At 38.0% G+C, this 18,894-nt stretch overlaps 1 protein-coding gene across 12 annotated transcripts in view; it reads right to left on the bottom strand.

Moving 5' to 3' along the window:
* LDB2 (LIM domain binding 2) overlaps positions 1–18,894 on the bottom strand; it is a 378,161-nt gene that overhangs the window by 124,616 nt on the left and 234,651 nt on the right. For all 12 annotated transcript variants that reach the window (XM_074865849.1, XM_074865848.1, XM_074865846.1 and 9 more), the window contains one exon: positions 17,451–17,553. In XM_074865849.1, the coding sequence (XP_074721950.1) occupies positions 17,451–17,553 (103 nt within the window). The remainder of the gene's footprint in view (positions 1–17,450; positions 17,554–18,894) is intronic.

Here is an 18,894-nt window from a genome sequence, read left to right on the forward strand (position 1 = left end):
GGGAAGGCAGGCTCAATGCATGCCTGGAAATGTTCCTGAACAGGAAAAATGGTTGGTTCTTCCTACCAAGAGGCAGGGAGCAGCTGCTAGAGCCAATTCAGCTTCCATCCACATGGGAATTATAGGGAGGCACTTCTGGATGTCACGTAACACGGTACTGTGCACTGACAGCTTAGGTAATGGTAAGGGTAATGAGGCCTTCACAGGGGGGATCCAACAGGCCAGAGGCCCTTCCTGCCCTATCCCACTTTCATGTTCTCAGATTATGCACAAGGTCAGGATGTGAAAGCGTATGAGGGAACCAGGCACTCAACTGCCATACAAAGTCAAAAAAGCACTGACTACTTAAGATGTCATGTTAAGTAAAAGCAAAGGAGGACTTCGAAACACCACTACCCACCCCCCATGCCCCCTTTTTCTTTAAGTAGAAAATTGGGCTTTCCTACTCTGCAGTGTGTCTAGAGCAGTGGGTGGAGGACTCTGATAAGATATATCTTTAGCAAAGCATCTTATGACCTTTCAGCCATCCTGAACTAATTTTCATTGCACTTTTGGCAATGGATAAAATTGGGTTGATTTCAAATAAAAGGATGCTCTCATGTGGTCCATGGGAAAACAAATAAGAGCTTGAGTCACTCCTGACATGTCTTGAGGAATTCAAGGCATCAGATTTAATAGTCTATATTAAATGTATTATCCCTGAAATAACTTCTGGCAGTTTTGAAGCGCCTAAGAAAATACTGTGGATTGGAAACTTGAGGAAGATCATCTTTAGTGCCACTGCAATTGTAAATAGTAATGATGGCAGACAGATGAAAGCTTCTCTGCTGTTTTGAAAGAGAAATACATTACAGAAATCATAAAAGCATCTTCAGTGACAGCAAAGGAATCTATACAAAAGCTCTGTAAGAATAAACAGGATATTAGCTGAGAATCATTACTGCTGTCTTTGTAGATGTCTATATTTAAGCTACTTCAGCAACAGGATAAACCTGATTGTTGCTATTCTCGGTGAGCATGAGGCATCTAAGATATGAAACAGGAAGTTAGATTTCTTCTGGAGGAAGAAAAAGAAGAAAATGTAACTTTTAAGGTTTCCACTGATCTAAGTCTGTCAACAGCTCTCAGCAATCCCACCAAACAAGTGGAAGCTACATTTGAAATATCAAAGAAAGGAAGAAACTTCCCTTTGAGGATTTGTAGCCCCACTCACATCATCCAAGGAAACTTTTACATGTTTTGTTAAAGGATTCTTGTGTTATCTGCCATCCTTGCAACGTGAACCATGTCTCTCTCTAGTCTGAAAAATATGTGTTGAGTTAAAAAGGTGGTATATATTGTTCTTTTTTAAAAAATTTTAACAAACAAAGTTAGAGGGGAAATGGACAGGGGGGAAAAAAAAAATCACATACTTTGGCTTGTACTGAGACAGGGAGTTCTTGCCATTTATGTAGTGCTGGGCAGAACTCATCCAAACACAGGCAAGTAAGTATGGCATAATTTGAAGTATAATAGTAGAGATAAATGGAAAAAGACAGTGGCAAATGATCTAGAGGGAATCTGAGAAGGAGCTGCTTACTTCAGTCCAGAAAATCTAAAACTGTAAAATTTCCAGGCAAATATTTTGGTGAAGAGTGCTGGAGCTCTGCCATGAATTAATGAGAGGATTGTTTTTCTTTAACAGATACAGCGCTAGCTGGACACTAGCTTAACAAGGTAATTATCAAATGAAAGAGAACTGCGGTACTGCTGTGAACCTGCATAAAGACTCTTATAATTACTGATGTTTTGGCCCATCTTTGTTTTAGAAGAACCATGCATTTTAATGTTTTTGCACAATATACGTTCAGCTACGCTGTCTGAAATAGTAGGTTTACTCATAGGTAATCAATTATCTATTATCTTTCCTAGACTTGCTTTTCAAATAGGAAGGCTATATATGCATGACATTTTACCAAGTCGGTTGTGCCAGAAACCTGGGAACACTAATAATTATTCTGTGAAAAAACAAAAGTTTAAGTTTCATGAATAAATTTCATAAATGACGGTAAGACTCTAAATACATGGCACGATGTTTTTAATAGCAATTTTTCTTTTCCTCAAATGGCTGTATATAATGGCAGTCATGGATATATTAATGAGAAGTTTACATGAACACTTGTAAAAATCACTGTAAGCATTCTCTGCTTCTGAAAATTTTGGCCTTTGCCCCTTTGCCTCATCATTGCATAGGTAAGGTATATAAGTGTAACCCAAAAGTACTGCTTTGTACTGTTGACTTGAATGTAATCAGTAAATTAGGATGCTATTTTCTCATTGCTTCCTTCCCTTAATAACTAAACTAGCTAGACATGTCAAATAGCATCTTTCATAAAGTAAAACAGTGAGAAAAATCAGACTATGATTGTATAAAGAAGTAAAAAAGACATTAAGTGCTTGAAAAGCTTGCAAAAAAAAAATCTATAATGTTCTTGAGTGAGAATGAAAATCGGATGGTAATGTGTACATGAAAATCTGTACATGCTATCGTAACACAGCTGTCTGATCCAGGCTCCCAGCTCTTTTTCTCTAATATTAGAACTGTTTCAAAATTTCATGGTAAAAGACTCATGGTTGTCCCTTTCAATTCTGCTGACTTTTGCTTGCAAATTCAAAGCACACAAAAGAAATATAGTTTAGATCCTATCAACAGGTCTAGAGAAATATGTCATGGTCTGGTGAGTAGATGTATCAGTTTCATAAGGACAAATTATAAATGCTGTGCAATTGCAATAACCCTTACTTTAAAAAAGAAGTGACAGAAGTGGAATACTCAATTAGAAAGATGTGCAAGCCAGAAAATTCTCACATGCCAATATTATCTCATTAAAGCCTTGCTTAAAAATGGCTTTAACATGCTCTCTGTAAATAATATTTTTTGTTTATCATCACTGCATATTAACTAGCACTTTCAGTAGATACTAAAATGTCTTTAAACAATCATTCAACTTAGAACTGAATGACTAACTCATGATACATTGTACAAACAAGCAAAAATCAAATACTGACATTCTCCTCCTTTCTAGAAGGAGGTCTAAATGCTGGGTCAGTCCTTTTTCTCCAGAAGTGGCAGTTCTGTAATGATGAAGTCAAGGAGAGAGCTGGTTCTTGCTAACTGTCTTGTGCAACACAACTTTTTTTCTTGTAGCAAGGTGCACTAGTGGTGGCCAGGTCCAGAGGATGCTCTGCTCTGTGTACTTGTGACACAGCTCTCACTGACCATTTCTGCTGAGAAGCTACACTGCCATTTTCTGTACTAGCTAATGTTCCCCATGGACATTACTTCCATTCCTAAAACTTCTTTGGTGTGCTGCAGGTGACCAATGCACTGATCTGAATGACCAGGTCCACATACCTGGGTTTAGGATAGCAGTGACTTGCCAAAAGAGAAGCAGGCATTGATCCTATTTCTAGCAGTTGCAGCAAAAGCTTCATGAAAAGCTAATGTTGCATTGCAGTGCACTCAGATGCCATGGGATGGTCAAATTGAAGCTGACAGCACAATCTTAATCCTGTTTCCCTGTGCATCTGTATCACAATAATGCAGCCTGTAATTACATGATCACGTATATTTGCACAAATGAATTTGATAGTATACAAATTTACTACAATCTAGATATATGTGTGCACCTTTCTACACTCACGAGACATATCAACGTATATTAATACTAATTTGAAGTCATGGCAGTCCACAATATTTCTACTGACATATTGGTTACATTTTTTTGAAAAAGTTATTGCTAGGAGCAGCTAAAGTTATAGTTATTATATCTGAGCTCTACACTGTAGAATCACACCATCAGATTCTAAATAGATCTTCTATCTTTTTTATTATTAAAGAGAATTGATGGGGGAAAAGAAGCTTCAAAAGAAGACATTTTGGGATATAAGACTGGATTTCAATATGCTAAGAACATGCATGACCCTATTCCCCCAGCTATGGGGTTTACATACAGGACTCTAGGACTGTCAGCTGGGCCTAACTGCTTGACCCAGCATGGGGGAAGTGGGTCCAGAGGAGAAAAAACAGCTACTGCCGAGCCTGGCCACTGGCTTACCCTGAGGGAGGTCAGCAGCACTGGAGGGGCAGAGACATAGCTGAAGAGCAAGTCTGCAGACCTCACTCACAAAGGCTAAAATAAGTAAAAAGAATGGGAGGCAGTGTGCTGAATAGTCTACCTTCTCCACATCTCTAGAAGAAAAAAATCAAGCAGGTGTTTGGGGAAGAGGGTTTGCTATCAGAGCAGAGAAGAGCATTATGATAGGAACATGATCAGTGCTGGATATGTAGAATAGGCTCCTCCAGGACTAACATGCTTTTTTTTTGGAAGCAAGGGAGAAGAGTAAAGGGTTATTTCCTCTATGCTATAAATTATATCAAAAGTAAAATTAAACAAGCTTTTTTACCCAGGATGCCAGACAGGGCACCTGGCAGGATGCCTAATTAAGGCATTATCACAAAGGGGTTCCTTCTCCAGAGCTAAATTCACACTCACTTTTTAGCTCAGTTAAGGAGCGCTTTTCTGAAGTCAGTGGCCCAATCACCCCAATATCATCTGTGCTGTGGAGTGGTCTCCAAGCTCACAAACTGGATTCCCTTCACAAGAGAAGAATCAGATGGACTCCAGGAACACACCTAATGCATGCCAGCCATTAACAGGCATTTAGTTCACTAGATGGGATTGGACCTAGTCCAAAGTAAACCTCTACAAAACATGTGCTGTGTGGACGTCATGTCCTCAACACCAGCTGTTTTGCTCTTCAGATCCTCTCCTAGTGCGCTGCACTGCTTAATAACATCGAGGTAGCCTCCAGCTACTAGCACAACAGATTATAATCTTAAATCAACAAGCTGCCCCTGAGAGTGCTAAGAGTACAAACGCTACCTTTCTGAAGGTGGTTGGAGATGCTGGATTACCAAATTGGAATGTATTGTCCAGACTCTTCCTATTTACTTGAGCACCTTCTCCCTACCATAATACAGTTCTTAAATTGTACACAAATTCACATTACAGGTCATGCACATTTTACTAAACTAAGTTAAACCCTTCTCTCAGTATAAGATACCCTCTATTTCATTTTCATTATAAAACTACTAACCAGTTCAATCAATTTAGTTGTGCACGCATGATGAGGAAAAGCAGAATAATGAATAGAAGCAGCCTGAAAAGGGCAGATACTCCTTTGTTTTCCAACTTGATAAACATTTTCTTGGTGCAAGGCCACATTCTGGTTCAACATCTCTTTGCCTGGACTCCACTCCTCTCCTCTCCTCTCCTCTCCTCTCCTCTCCTCTCCTCTCCTCTCCTCTCCCCTTCTCTTTTCTTCTCTTTTCTTCTCTTTTCTTCTCTTTTCTTTTCTCTTTTCTTTTCTCTTTTCTTCTCTTTTCTCTTTTCTTTTCTCTTCTCTTTTCTTTTCTCTTTTCTTTTCTCTTCTCTTTTCTTTTCTCTTTTCTTTTCTCTTCTCTTTTCTCTTCTCTTTTCTTTTCTCTTTTCTTTTCTCTTTTCTTCTCTTTTCTCTTTTCTTTTCTCTTCTCTTTTCTTTTCTCTTTTCTTTTCTCTTCTCTTTTCTTTTCTCTTTTCTCTTCTCTTTTCTCTTCTCTTTTCTCTTTTCTTTTCTCTTTTCTCTATGACCTGGAGCATCCCTTTGGATTACAAAATTTGATGCATAGCCAGCCATGCATGTGCAACTGTCCCTAAGAGCCAAGCCTCAGCAGAAAAGCTGGTGTGCATACAATCTTGAAACAAAAATAGCTGTCAAATCAAAGCTAATTTGCCACAAAACACTGATCCTCAGTTAGGGAATACCAAGCTAGTTTGACTTCAGGATTGCTTAAAAAAAAAATCACAGTAACTTGATTTTATAAAAGAAAAGTGTATTTTTAATCTTTCTAATCTCATTTAATAATGGATGAGCTGATTTTCCTTAAGGCTGAAAGGCAGGGGTGGGGGGCGGTGAGGAACAAACATATATTGGTTCTTGAGAGTGAAAAAGTTTTAGTCTCTGAACAACTAAAAGAGGGGAAAGAAACACAAACAGTTATACAGCAGGCTGCTGCTATCACATGTGCCACCAAAAATATGTTAGTTTAATGCTCCCTGGACCAGGGTTTCATTTTACCTCATTTTAGTGAATTAAATCATGTACTACAAAGGAATTTGGATCTGAATGAAAGGAACAAGATTGATATCAGGATGAAAAGTAATGCCCTATTAATTCAGGTCCAGACATTAAAGACAAAAATAAAATTGAATTACACAGTATTCTAATATTTCTGGACTAGATGAAATTGTATATAAAAGCCTTTTTCATAGCCAAATGGAGATGGGAGCAGTAATGGATTTTTAAAAGATACAACAAAATGGTCAACATCTACTTTCAGGCACCCAGTGAACTGCACAGATGATGTTGATTCAAAAGCTGCTGCTGAACAGATAGCTGTCCACTGGTGCTTCTCAGCACATGTTCCTCCACCATTATCCAAAATGGTAAACTTTTAAGATTAGCCCAGGTCACAGATGAAAAGCAGCTGTTTCAAGCTGAATGGTGCGAAAAAGGCAACACTGATAATGAAGGAATAGCACTTTCAAGACACTGTAGTCAAGGTCCAAGTCCCTTTGGCTGAAGGAACACTCTTACAAGTTGGAGTACAGGTATGGAAGAGACATCACCTAGACTTGTCCAATGCTAAACTGCATGTGTTAGGGCCCTTGGGCAATAAATTTTTCCCAACCAGTGAATGGTGATCCTCATGTCTTGGCTGGGTGACAGCAATGAAACAGACCTACACAATGAAATCACATGGTTGCAACTAACTCCATGTGCTGCAGTGTTATCTCCCCAGCAGCCCAGGCCATCTCTAGTGCATCAGAGCTAGCCTGTACTCCTTCTCTTGGCTTTCCCATACAATATAAAATCAACATACCAACACTCACTTTCAATGACCTGGAGTGAATGTCCTTCAAAAAAGAGCGGGTCTGGAACACTAGACCTGGATTAGCACTTCCTCCTGGGCAGGCAGAGTTGGGCACCAAACAATGTCCTTCAGGAGACAAGGTGTTCCCAGTAGTTCAGTAGAAGAGTAATTTGAACTCCACAAAACCAAAGGAATATCACAAATCTCAATCATTCTGTTCCAAACCCAATATACATTCCTATAAACTGTCCCCTCTGATGTGAATTTTTAATAGTATCTATATATTGGCTGCATCTGTCTTGAAAAATTCTAAACAAATATTCCACAGAACGCACTTCTCCAAGAAAACAAGGAGAGAAGAAACAAGAAATGCAAGGTACTGCTTACACTGCAATATGCACCAGAATGAACTCAAAATACTATGGTATGAAACCTGTATGGATCAAATAGTGGAACAGCAAAATGTCAGCAATACTTTAAAGGTAATATAATTTGGAGTGCAGAATTCAATATGATAAAGAACGATAGCCACTGTATAATATCTCAACCTTCTCATACACAGCAGAATTTAAAAAAAACCTCATGACTATATTAATTCTAGGAAACTTCCAATATGGAATTGGTAACAGTATCTCACTGTCCAGAGTCAGCTTTTGGCTCTATTTCTACTAATCATGGTGCTGCAGCTGACCCAGTTTAAATGTATTTCTACAAAGATTCCGTAATTTTTGGTGATGTTGCATACTGTGTTCTCCTAAACCATTTAAAAATATTGCACTACAATAAATACCTAATGCCTAAAAATAAGGTGCATCACGTGGAACAGCACTACTGCATCATTGAAATACAATGTAAAAGTTTTATTAAAATTTTATTTGTACAGTAAACACAAACATGCACATTTGTGTAATAAACCCACCACTGTATTAGGATGCACACTTGCATATTTGACTGTGCTCTATCTGTGTGTGCATACATGTCTGCGAGATTAAATTTGTGGGTAGAGGTCATATTTTGCAGTGAATTTTTTATTATTTGAACTTAAAAAAGATCATCTGCACTTACAAGCCTTGTCCTGCTAGTGTCCTAGAGCCATGAGGTCTGCAACACCACTACCTGCAGTGTTAAGTGTATATGCACAATACAGACTTTTCAAATTATTATAAAGTTATGATAATATACCTAAAGCTCCCAGACCCATTAGGATTGATATTCTGATTCACCTACACCTGAGGATTCAGAAAGAGAAGAAAAAAGTCTGACGGTCCACTGTTTAGTTATTCAGTGCTCTATAAAAGGAAGTTCGTTTCTAATACCTCCAGGAAATCCATACGCTCCGAAGTATTATAGTTTATACTGGTCGTGGGTAAAACTACTATACTCAGTTAAATGCCTCTCTTTGGTCTAGAAATGAGATGACAGTATGAAAATATGCTCCACCACAAATGGTATTGCTTAGGTCATTCATAGAGTGGGGTGTTTCACTTCTGAAAAAGAAACAAGATCATTGTAATAAAAGAAAAGAAATAAAAAATGCAGAAAAATCCTTCCTGACTGCTGAGGGGAAGACACATATAATTCTAGATTTGGATGAATATTCAGACTGAGTCTTGTTTTTTACAGGAATTCTTTAAGTATGTTAGAACATTTTTCTGAAAGAACGTAACATATATTAACTGACCATCTTAAAAATCACCTGATAATTATAAAAGCTGAAGTAATAACAACCATTTTCAATTTCACATTAAAAATATTTTAAAATACTTTAGTATAGCAACATTTTTATTTCTCAATTTTTAAAAAAACTTCATATTTAATGTACTGATGCCATTTGAAGCCAAACACTGATCTGCCTGCCAGTTATTTAGCAAAACAGAAAAAGTACTGACCATTTCCTCACAACTGTCGTGACGCTAAGCAAAGAAAGAAATCATTTACCCTGAATTTGTAATAGTGAAAAGTTGTTTAATATTTTGGTGTAAAAAGCTATTGATTTCCATTACTTTGCATGGATTTCCAGCATTTTATTAACATTGTCTCCAGCAGAGAGAAGGAACTGAACGCTACATAGTTTGGACCAAATGCGTGAACAAAAGTCAACTGCAACAAAGGGATGATTTGTATTAGGCAGGGAAAAAAGCCCATAAATCACTGTGATTCTCTCATGTTAATTTTGCCTTTATTTTTCCTGCTCTCTGAATGGACCCTAGACTCCTATAATGTCCTTTTATATTATGATTTCTCCCAAAGAGGGCCTATCACTTAATCTGTTTATACAGCAGCAGGATCGATCTGATTGACTGCGATTTTGGTGTGGCATTGCAATTAGAGGCTATATATAATTGTGCAATATTCACATTAGGAGTTTAGTAGCCCTTTTCCAGGTGCCACTTTACAGACATAGGTTCTCCGACATTGATTTGTATAACATGCTTAGTAACAAGCAGAAAAAATTGGAGATACCCATTTGTAAGATATCTGAAATCTTGCATTTATTCGTAAGACATTTGAAAAAGAAGTTGATAGGACAGTTTTCATGATTAACCTTTCCATGAAGTACCTAACCGAGGTTGTCTGTGTACATATGTGCATGCACACACATGTTGCACATTTGGCACTTTTCAGTAAAGAAGCCCTTTTGTATTTTAGAGGTATCGACAACTCAGAAGCGCAGAAACATTAAGGTAACTAACAAGCCTGCAGTGGGCAGAGATGAAGGTCTAATTCATATCTGCTAATCGCAAATCAGGAACTAGAAGGAATTATTCCTTCAGCACCTGTCAGTAATATGGAGAAAAAGAAAAATGCATGTTCTGAAGGAAATTGGTGGAAGATTCATGAGGGAAGTCTTGCATAGCCAGCAGTATTAGAAAAACATTATTCATATTGTTAAAAATGAGAAATAGTAGGGTGCTTTTAATCACAAAAAGTTTAGCACCCAAGATGAGAAAAACATTCTGGAACTTGTTGCAATGGCTGAGACTGAACTGAATAGGGGGCTGAAAGCTGGCACTTGCTTTGGGACCAGCAACTCTAGGGAATCAGAGATGCAGGTCAGACACAGCCCCTTGGCTGATGGAGGCTCCATGGTCTCCCCATGGAATCTGTTCCAGCATCTAATTTTTCTTATCAGTAGGAACTAACCCCTCAATGTACTTTTTAAATGCAGTTTAAGGCCATCATCTCTTCTCCTGTTCATCATGGATATGAAAAGAGACCACATGCCTTTCCTTGATAGGTCTTGTTACTAGCCCACTTTTCCCTCTCCTTTTTCCCATATCTTCTCTTCTGTAGACTGACCAACTCAAATTCTTTCCTTTTTCTTTGTAAGTCTTATTTTCAAGGCTTTTGTTTTCCTCTGCACACTCTCCAATCAGACCACATGTTTTTGCATAAATACTATCCAAAACATGCATTCAGTACAGTCAAAGAAAAGGCAGTCCCAATCAGTAGGAGAGATAGAGCTGGTGCTTCAAAATACTGAATTCACCAAAGCTCAACTGACTGGGACAAAATACAGATAAAAACTATGTATGAAAATTAAGAATCTGTTAAACACACTTGCTAAGATATCCAAAAGCCACAACTCTACTGTGAGAAAGAAAACAACTTTGGCAAAAAAGTTAGTAGAAAAAGGAAGGCAATAATTAGAAGGAAAAAACCCTGATGAATATAGAATGTAAAAGCAAAGAGTAAAAAAGGGGTAAGCATTCTGTAAAAATACATTATGAAATATAAATATTAGAACAAGATGCTGAAGGTGGCAGTGAAAAATCCATGACTGTATGGGCTAGAGAAAAAAAGAAAGACCTTGAATTTTATGCAAAACTTAATTTAATTTGGAAACAGATAATTTGTTAGCATCAATATATAAAAAGCTTTTTTGGTCTACTTTTGGAAAGAATGTTGATCTTGAGATGAAAAGTGCTTCCTAGTCCATCAGCAGCTAAGAAGGATCTTAAATAGTATCTATTAGAAGTAAATGTTTTAAAATTAGCAGTTCTAAGAGTTTCTTTTGCACATTTCTGTCTGGTGTTACAAAATAATAATTAAAAAAAAAAACCTACTGAGGGAATTAAAAAAACGCGCTACTGTTATGCTGATATTTAAGAAGGGACACTATATAGTCAGGTAAGTGTATAACATAATACACTTGCTTGATATCAATCCAGACAACATAGTGAAAAAAATTATACAGGATTTAACTGACGAAGATTGAAGTGAAAGGGATGTAATTAATGCCAGTCAACATGGGTTTATGTAAAATAGGTCTTGTCAAACAAATCTCATTTTATTCTTTGATGAGCTTCCAGAAGTTTGGGTGATAAAGATCAGTGCATAGGTGTAATACACTTAGATACCTGTAATGCATTTGACTTATTAGTGCATTGCTTATATTCTTACAAAAAATTATTAATATGCTGTTTTAATAGAGCATATGTAAAAAGGATTGAGAACTCCTTAAAACACTAATTTTAAGAAGTAATTAACAATTAGAAATCATTAGCTGGGGGGTGGAGGTGCTACTGGTGATCCACAGGCACTGTGGATCTGTTAGACTTGATTTTAATGAAATTTTAATCTCTGTTCTGAAATTGAACTCAAAAATATTGCCAAGAAACTTTGAAAAAAACAAAAGTAGGAGAGTGGTATATAAAGATGAAGACCAGGCAGTTGTACAGAATAATCTGTCTCACTTACTAAGCTAGGCCAATTTACTGTGTTGTACCTGAATGCTCAAATCATGTTTAATGACTGGGATTTCTCTGGGAAAAAAATAAAAGGAAGAAGAAAGAGCATGTTCCTGGAAATACTACAATCTGTTTCTCTTGACAAATTTAATTTTCTCTGTAAGAGTTATGTGAGAGAAGCCAGATGACAGTTTTATAGAAAGCTGAGGTGATAATGTAGCATGCTAGCCTCTCAAAACCATCTTTTTGACGATGGTTAAGCAAGTGGCTAATGTGTGGTGAACTTTCCCTGTTTATTCCCAAACTATGTTCCCTGCTTGTAAGAAATGCCTGCTAGATGCAGCTTTCCACCATTAACCCCCACAGAAGTTATCCAACAAAGGACTGTAAAGTTACCTGTATCACACAGGTTATCAACAGGGACAAAGGTAGAATGAATCTGTTGCAGCTCACTCCCTGTGTATTCTCTAAATAATTTGTAGTAAAGTCTAGAATACACCTATGTAATATATTCTAAAGGCACACAGAGAAACTTAGATAAGCACTTTAAAGCTGATGTTTTCACCATTTGGCCCAAAGTTCACTGTACTCTGAAACTACTGCCCAGAAACCCCGGCTTTCCAGTTATCAAAAATCAAGAAATGAAGAAAAATCAAGCAGCGTTCATGCACCAAACAGAGAAAATTAACAATAAGTGCATAAAATGCAAAGCATGGTATAGTTATATTGTACATTCCAAACACAAACTGCAGTAGCAATTATAACACAAAAAGCATATTCAATTATCAGCTACAGATTCAGAGCAACAATAAAACTGAAATCATGGTATTTTTCTAGGGATATAGAGAGCAAAAGAGCTCAACTGTCTCCTTCTGAAATTTCTGCTGTGTAACATTATGCGGCGCCATATAAAATTGGGTGATGGAAGCCCATAAAAAGTGCCTGAAATTCTCAATACATTCTACATCTATAGGCTTAAATAAATCCATTTTGAGGACTCCATCATACCTACCACACATGACATTTTTTTACAGCTACAAATGTGATAGCTTATGCTTTTGCTTCCTCACAGTATATAGCTCCTCCACGAACAGAAAGCATTCAGTGAACAGAAATGTAGACAAGGTCTAATTTTCTGTACAGTAGCAACTGCATCCATTATGCGTTACAGTGTCACTTTGCTCTGAAAGAGTTAACTTTCTAGCTCCTATTCTCTGCAGTGCTGCATAAACACTGCACATTATTCTTACTGAGCATGCTTCATCTTTCCTGTCTCCACAGTCTTGGGCTGTCAATCACCTGTCAGTCCCTACCACATCAGCACAGTGCGCATCACCAGGCTGTCAGCACAGCAGCTGATGAGACTCTGCTAAGAGCTGTCAATCAAACTTGTTTCTCTTATCTGTTCGGGAAATATTTTGTCTCTAAGAAACAAAGAACCTGGGCAACAATGGATCAGAGTCTAGTATTTACTCTTTTACAGGGATAGAAGGCTCTTAACAGGAAACGAATATGTTTTATCCACAACAAGGAAAAAAAAAAATCTGCTCCATTAGGTATATTTTCTTTTTTTGGTTTTGCTTAAATCATATTTACTTCTCGACCCAATAAATCAGGGCATAGTAAATTAAAGCAAATTTCTTTTTGCTCTCACTGTAAAATGAATTTCACAAGTTTACTTCTTAGTTTCTGTTTAATATCATTCAATGCAGTTTAAAACAGGTAGCATCTCTTTGGTTTTGGGAATCTTTCTCTGTCTTTAGGCATTGGAATGTGTGAGCTTTCTCTCCATCTCACTGTAGTGAAAAAGCCAGACTAGAGAAAACACACATAATTTACACATTTGTTACATTAAAATATATCTTTATTTTCTGTAGCGTTTCTCATTAAAATTAAATTTCAACATAGAATTTAATAACATGAGTAGGGTAGCAGACCAAAAGAGTAGCTGAGGGGTATAAGCAAGCAGGAAAAAACCATACATTTTCAGTGGATGTATCTTCTTTCTGGAATGCTGTACCAGGGAGGAAGAACTGCAGAAGGTAAAGTTCTTGCATCTACAGAAATAAAATACTGAAGAAAGACAAAAAGAGCTGTAAAGATGGGCACAGCAGTGATTTCAGGTCTGACAGAGGATTTCCACGTGAAAAGTTGAGCTGGGCTTTCAAGTACACATCTATCTGAGGCAGAAAAATGTTCTGCAAAGATAACTGGTCTAGGTCTAACAAACCTGGCAATCAAATTAATTAGCATTGGTGGATCACTGAACTAACAGACCTCTACTCTTCCCAGGGCATAAGTAAGTGTCCTGGTTACAACGACAGTGAGTATCTTTACATGCTGTGCCATACTGATACACAGGCACATTTAAAGCTAGCTCAAGTATCAGTACATAGTGCTGTCTTGTGCCAAGTAAAGTAAACATAACCCAGTGACTTAAAATCCTCACTTTGACCCATATCTATTTTTCCCTACAAATTAAAGAATCTCAGAGCTGACAGTCAAGGAGAAACCTTGCAGACCCAAGAGGGAGAGTAGCAAAGGGAAGAAAACTGCTTTTCTCAGTATAGAGAGGATGCTGTAAAACACAGTAATGTGAAAGGCAGGCCTAAAATATTTGGTGTTTTTCATAAAGCTTCAGTTTGGGGCCATAAAATTAAATAAGCAGCTTAGTTTTCTGAGACCAAAAAAAAAAAAAGTGAGTTTACAACCCTTATAGTCTCTTGGCCAGAACTGTATATTAAAAATTAAAAGAAATTGGAGGCAAGTAAATTTAGTATTTTTTTTAAAATCTTGTAACACTTAACACAAACTATGATTTACAGGCCTGATTCATATGGTCTGAACATTTGCACTGGCTGTGGCATTGGGCTGTCCAGGTAAGAGCAGAGGGCAGAGCGTGCCAGCTGGGAAAAAGGCTGTGATAGGAAACCCATGGAAAGGAAAAGTTTAAAGCAAGCATGGAAAAGAAGCCCCAGAGGGGTTTGAGGACTGCAGTCAAGATTAGAAAAGAGCAGAAGAGGATATGCAAGTTCCCAGCAGCTTCTCACAACGCTCTCAAGGGCTTTGAAGAAGGAACCTGGGGCAAAACAGCATGCTCCTCGCTGTCTCTGGTGGCTTAAAGCAAGATCTGGATAGTCCCTGAGAACAAGGAGGGAAAAGGACTGGGAATTGCCATAACCCAGAGAAAACCTGTGGCCATGGATGACAAAAACTATTTGTCCTTTCCCCCCACACACACCTCCACAAAATTTTTTCTGGAATTTGTTTGCTCCAGAAGACAGGGAAACCATTGCCCAAAGGAAAGAAAATGAGGTGGCAGCCACAACCGATGTCAGAGATGTAAGCAAATCTCTCACAGGCTGAAGCAAGACAAAGGCAGGCAATTTTGAGCTGAATCCTGGAGCAAAGGTAAGAGGTTGGCATCTTTCATTACTTTCAACTCTATAAATGACTTCTCAAAGGATGCCTATTTCTCTTTTCTAGGGCCTAATCTTGGTTCCCTCCAGTATTGTTTGTGCCTGCAAGAGCAAGAACAATTTGTCTTTTCTCTTCCCTCTCAGCCAGCTCCAATGTTTTTAATGCCCACTACATACTAAGGAGTGTGCATGCTGGGCAGGGAGGCAGGTGTCTCGCTGGGGACAGTGCAGATGGAGACCAGGCACTTCTGTTTCATCTCTTCCAAAACTCCACACTTGGTGGTGTCACCACTCAGCATACTCTGGCTTACCTAATAGGAGCCCCAGCCATTTCACTGGTCAGCGATTTCACTGGTTCCTTGGAATAAAGGTACTGGGTGACATTATGTCTTTGGGAGATGCCAAGACCCTCCACAGTAGTAATGGAGCGTGTGCTTGGCTTGGGCAGGCAAAACGGAGACCTCAATCAGGTCTCTGTGCTCAGCAATGACCCGCTACAGGTAGAAGCGATTTTCTGCTAACGTTTTCACCGAAAGGGGAGCAGACTGCTCTGTTCTCAACTCCTGGATGTGTTTTTGGGCACAGACTTCCCTGGCAGGAAGAGAGCGTTGTTCGTAACACACAACCTCCACTCTGCACCCTCCCCAAGCAACGCTGGGCATGTTACCGAGCAGGAACTTGCACAACCTGGCATCCTTGAGGCTTCTCTCAAAACCTGCTCAGATGGCAATGGAAGTCCCAGACCGGAACAGCTCAGGCATGCTCTTTAGAGTATCACTAAACAGGAATACTGCTTGTGTTAGAAAGAATCACTAATACTGTAGTTCAGAATTACATGAATATTTACTCACGAAGGAAAGGAAACATGAATGAACAGAAAGAGCCCTAAATGCTGAGCTTTAAATCCAGACGCTGATAATAACATCACCAAAAGAAACAACAGTTTGTGCAGAGATCAGAAATTAAAACCAGAGGAAAAATCTCATGTACGAGTTGCTTTTGAAAACGTGCCTACAGTAATTTGATCTTTCAATCACACTTATCAGCAACAATGCTAAGAATTACAGTATTGCCCCGTACCAAACTGTCCCAGTTACAGATAGCACAACCATTATCAAGCATTTGTGACAACAGGAATATTTTACTCTTTGACAAATTCTTTCATATGCAGCACTGTTTTCCAGAAACACAACTCCCTCTGATCTAACTGGACATTAATTGCTTTTTTGCTGATGTATCTGTGCCTTCTGGACTGATAACACAACTAGCAAATCTGATATCTGACAAGTTGACTCAACCTAATCAGGACAGATCAGCTGTTACCAATGTTGCTATAGGCTGTAATTTGAGGACCTTTACAGAGTTATCACTTGCTTTGAAAGGCAAGAAACTGTAATTCTGTCAACACTAATCCCAGAACGTGCGTTCAAAGTGGCTGTTATTTTTTCTCCGGGAGAAGGTAAGTAACACTTGTCAAATAAATACCTGAGATAATTGATAAAAGGAATTAGAAGTATGTGAGTGATACGCTGACAGTCAGTCACTCTCATGAAAAAGAAGAACCTTGCAAGATTCAGAACATTAAGCAGAGAGCACAAGCTGTCACCATAAAGCAGGGGTCACTCTGAATGGAGTGAAACAATTGGCAATGCAGTTTTTCAATGTTTACTTATCTCTCTGTTGCTTAGTGCTAAAGCTGAGTGAATTATTCACTTCAAACAATTTGTTCAATGAATTTTACTCCTTTTTCCTGCTCAATGTATGCAGGCAATGGATACCAATGCCATCAGATTTATTCACTGCTTCACTTTTATTCAAGCCTTCATTTAGTCCTTGATTGAGAGTATGCTATACTTCCACTGCTGTTCAGAAAATATCCAGGGCAGGTCCTTAATGTGTACAAACAGCATAAATCCACACAGCTGATGGGATAATGATTATCTACACCAGCAATGATATAGCTTTTGGTAATTTTTTTCCTGATCTCTGTTTAAATCTGGAAGCCCTTCCAGAAATGATACTGAAATTTGCTACAAAGTTCCCTTCTGTGAACAATTTTGCTCACAAGACTCAACACCTGAATGTTTGCAGAAACCAAATTAACAAAGAGTGCAAGCACAGCCAAAGCAAATTAATTAAAAAATTCCAAAGATTATATTGTATTATTTGCCCTACTCCACTGGGAAATAATTTATTTTCATGTAATAAAATCCAGAGGAATTCCACAAAAAAATGGATTCCCAATCCATGCAATTCTTCAATGGAACTTGATGGTCACAATACAAACAAGTGACTTTGTCACTGCCAGGGTTGCATCTGTACCTTGTAGATAAACTGTATTTAGAAACTTGGGCTTAAAATTAGAACAAGAAATGTATCTCTTACTGTATCGCTTTGGTCCATCTTCCAAACAAAATGAAAGGGTTAAGGTTGCATCATCTTCAAAAAATTCAGTTGCAAAGGCATCCCACCAGAGGTTGTCACTATCCTAGGAAGCAACAGATCATTCACTTAACAGGAGGAAAAATGAAAATATGTTCATCCTTTGTAAGAGAAATTCAACAGGATCACACATAGTTTGCAATTCTTCAGCTATGATTTTGGAGAATAGATGTCGATATGATATTTCAAACTAATTTTCCTAAAGTTCTAGTACTAATTTAAGGAAAAAGCTAAAATGTTTAGTTTATTATACAATAAACTGTCTTTCATTATATCGAGCACACTAAATATGTGCTAAATACATATTTTTCTTCAAATATTAAAAATGGTTTTATAACTTAGTTGCAAATAAAGTAATTACGACTTTTTACTCCCTTTTCTAGGCCGTGTATCTCAAATGCCTGGTCCTAATAATGAAAAAACCTCGGTACTTAATTCTGTAATGCTACATAACCCGATTATCAGCATGAACTGACAAGAAAGTTATTTAGAAACTAAATATAATAGCCATTCCATTCCAATGCATTTAATATAAATACAATGGTTAATAAAATACCAACAGGTTAATTAAATACCAGCTAGTTACTTAAATGTAATTGTTGTGAGAAATCTTTACCTTTCAGTGTGATACATGAAGCGAAAACTATATTTTAAGATGACCTGTGTATACTTAGACTTACAGTAATACACATAGCTGGAACATAGCAATTATTAATACAGTGTACAATGTAAAGCATATATCAGTACACCATTACAGGTGGTCTGTTGGCATTGACAATCGAACCAGGCATTTTGAGACCTGGGTGATCAACGACAGGCATCCAAACCTCGATGCCTAGCACCTGTGCTAGTGGTCCTACTTGCAAGGGTTTTCACAGAAGTCCGGCAACAACAGCATCCACCAATTGTTTCATTCAAAAACTACGGATATATTTAAGAGCTGGATTTGAAATGTTTGGTGTAGTCTCTTCTGCTCCTTTGAAGCCCTGACATTTAAGTCACTTGCAGCACACAGGATCAGCAACAAAGCTGGAATACACTTCTGAAGATGCCCCAGCCGCACCCCTCAGAGCCACTCTATCCCACTCACGGCAGCTGCCTTCCCAGCATGCAAGGCCAGGTTCATTCAGCGTAGTGAGCACTGAGTACCTCTTAATGCCCGAGCAATATATAACTAAGCCAGAAAACATTTGTTACCTTCACAGGAAAAAAAAGCTCTGAGATAAAATACCAATTTAAGACAAAACATGCATCTGTCATACTCATTGTATGTGCACATGGAGTGAAATAACTATCTGTGTTTTTTAATTCTGCTCCTGTTTTTCCTGAAGACATTACTATTGGATTTCACTCCAAACTGCTAATCAGGGTATCCTTCCTGCCTCAC

Source organism: Strix uralensis, chromosome 4 (assembly GCF_047716275.1).
Source record: "Strix uralensis isolate ZFMK-TIS-50842 chromosome 4, bStrUra1, whole genome shotgun sequence".
Lineage (NCBI taxonomy): Eukaryota > Metazoa > Chordata > Aves > Strigiformes > Strigidae > Strix > Strix uralensis.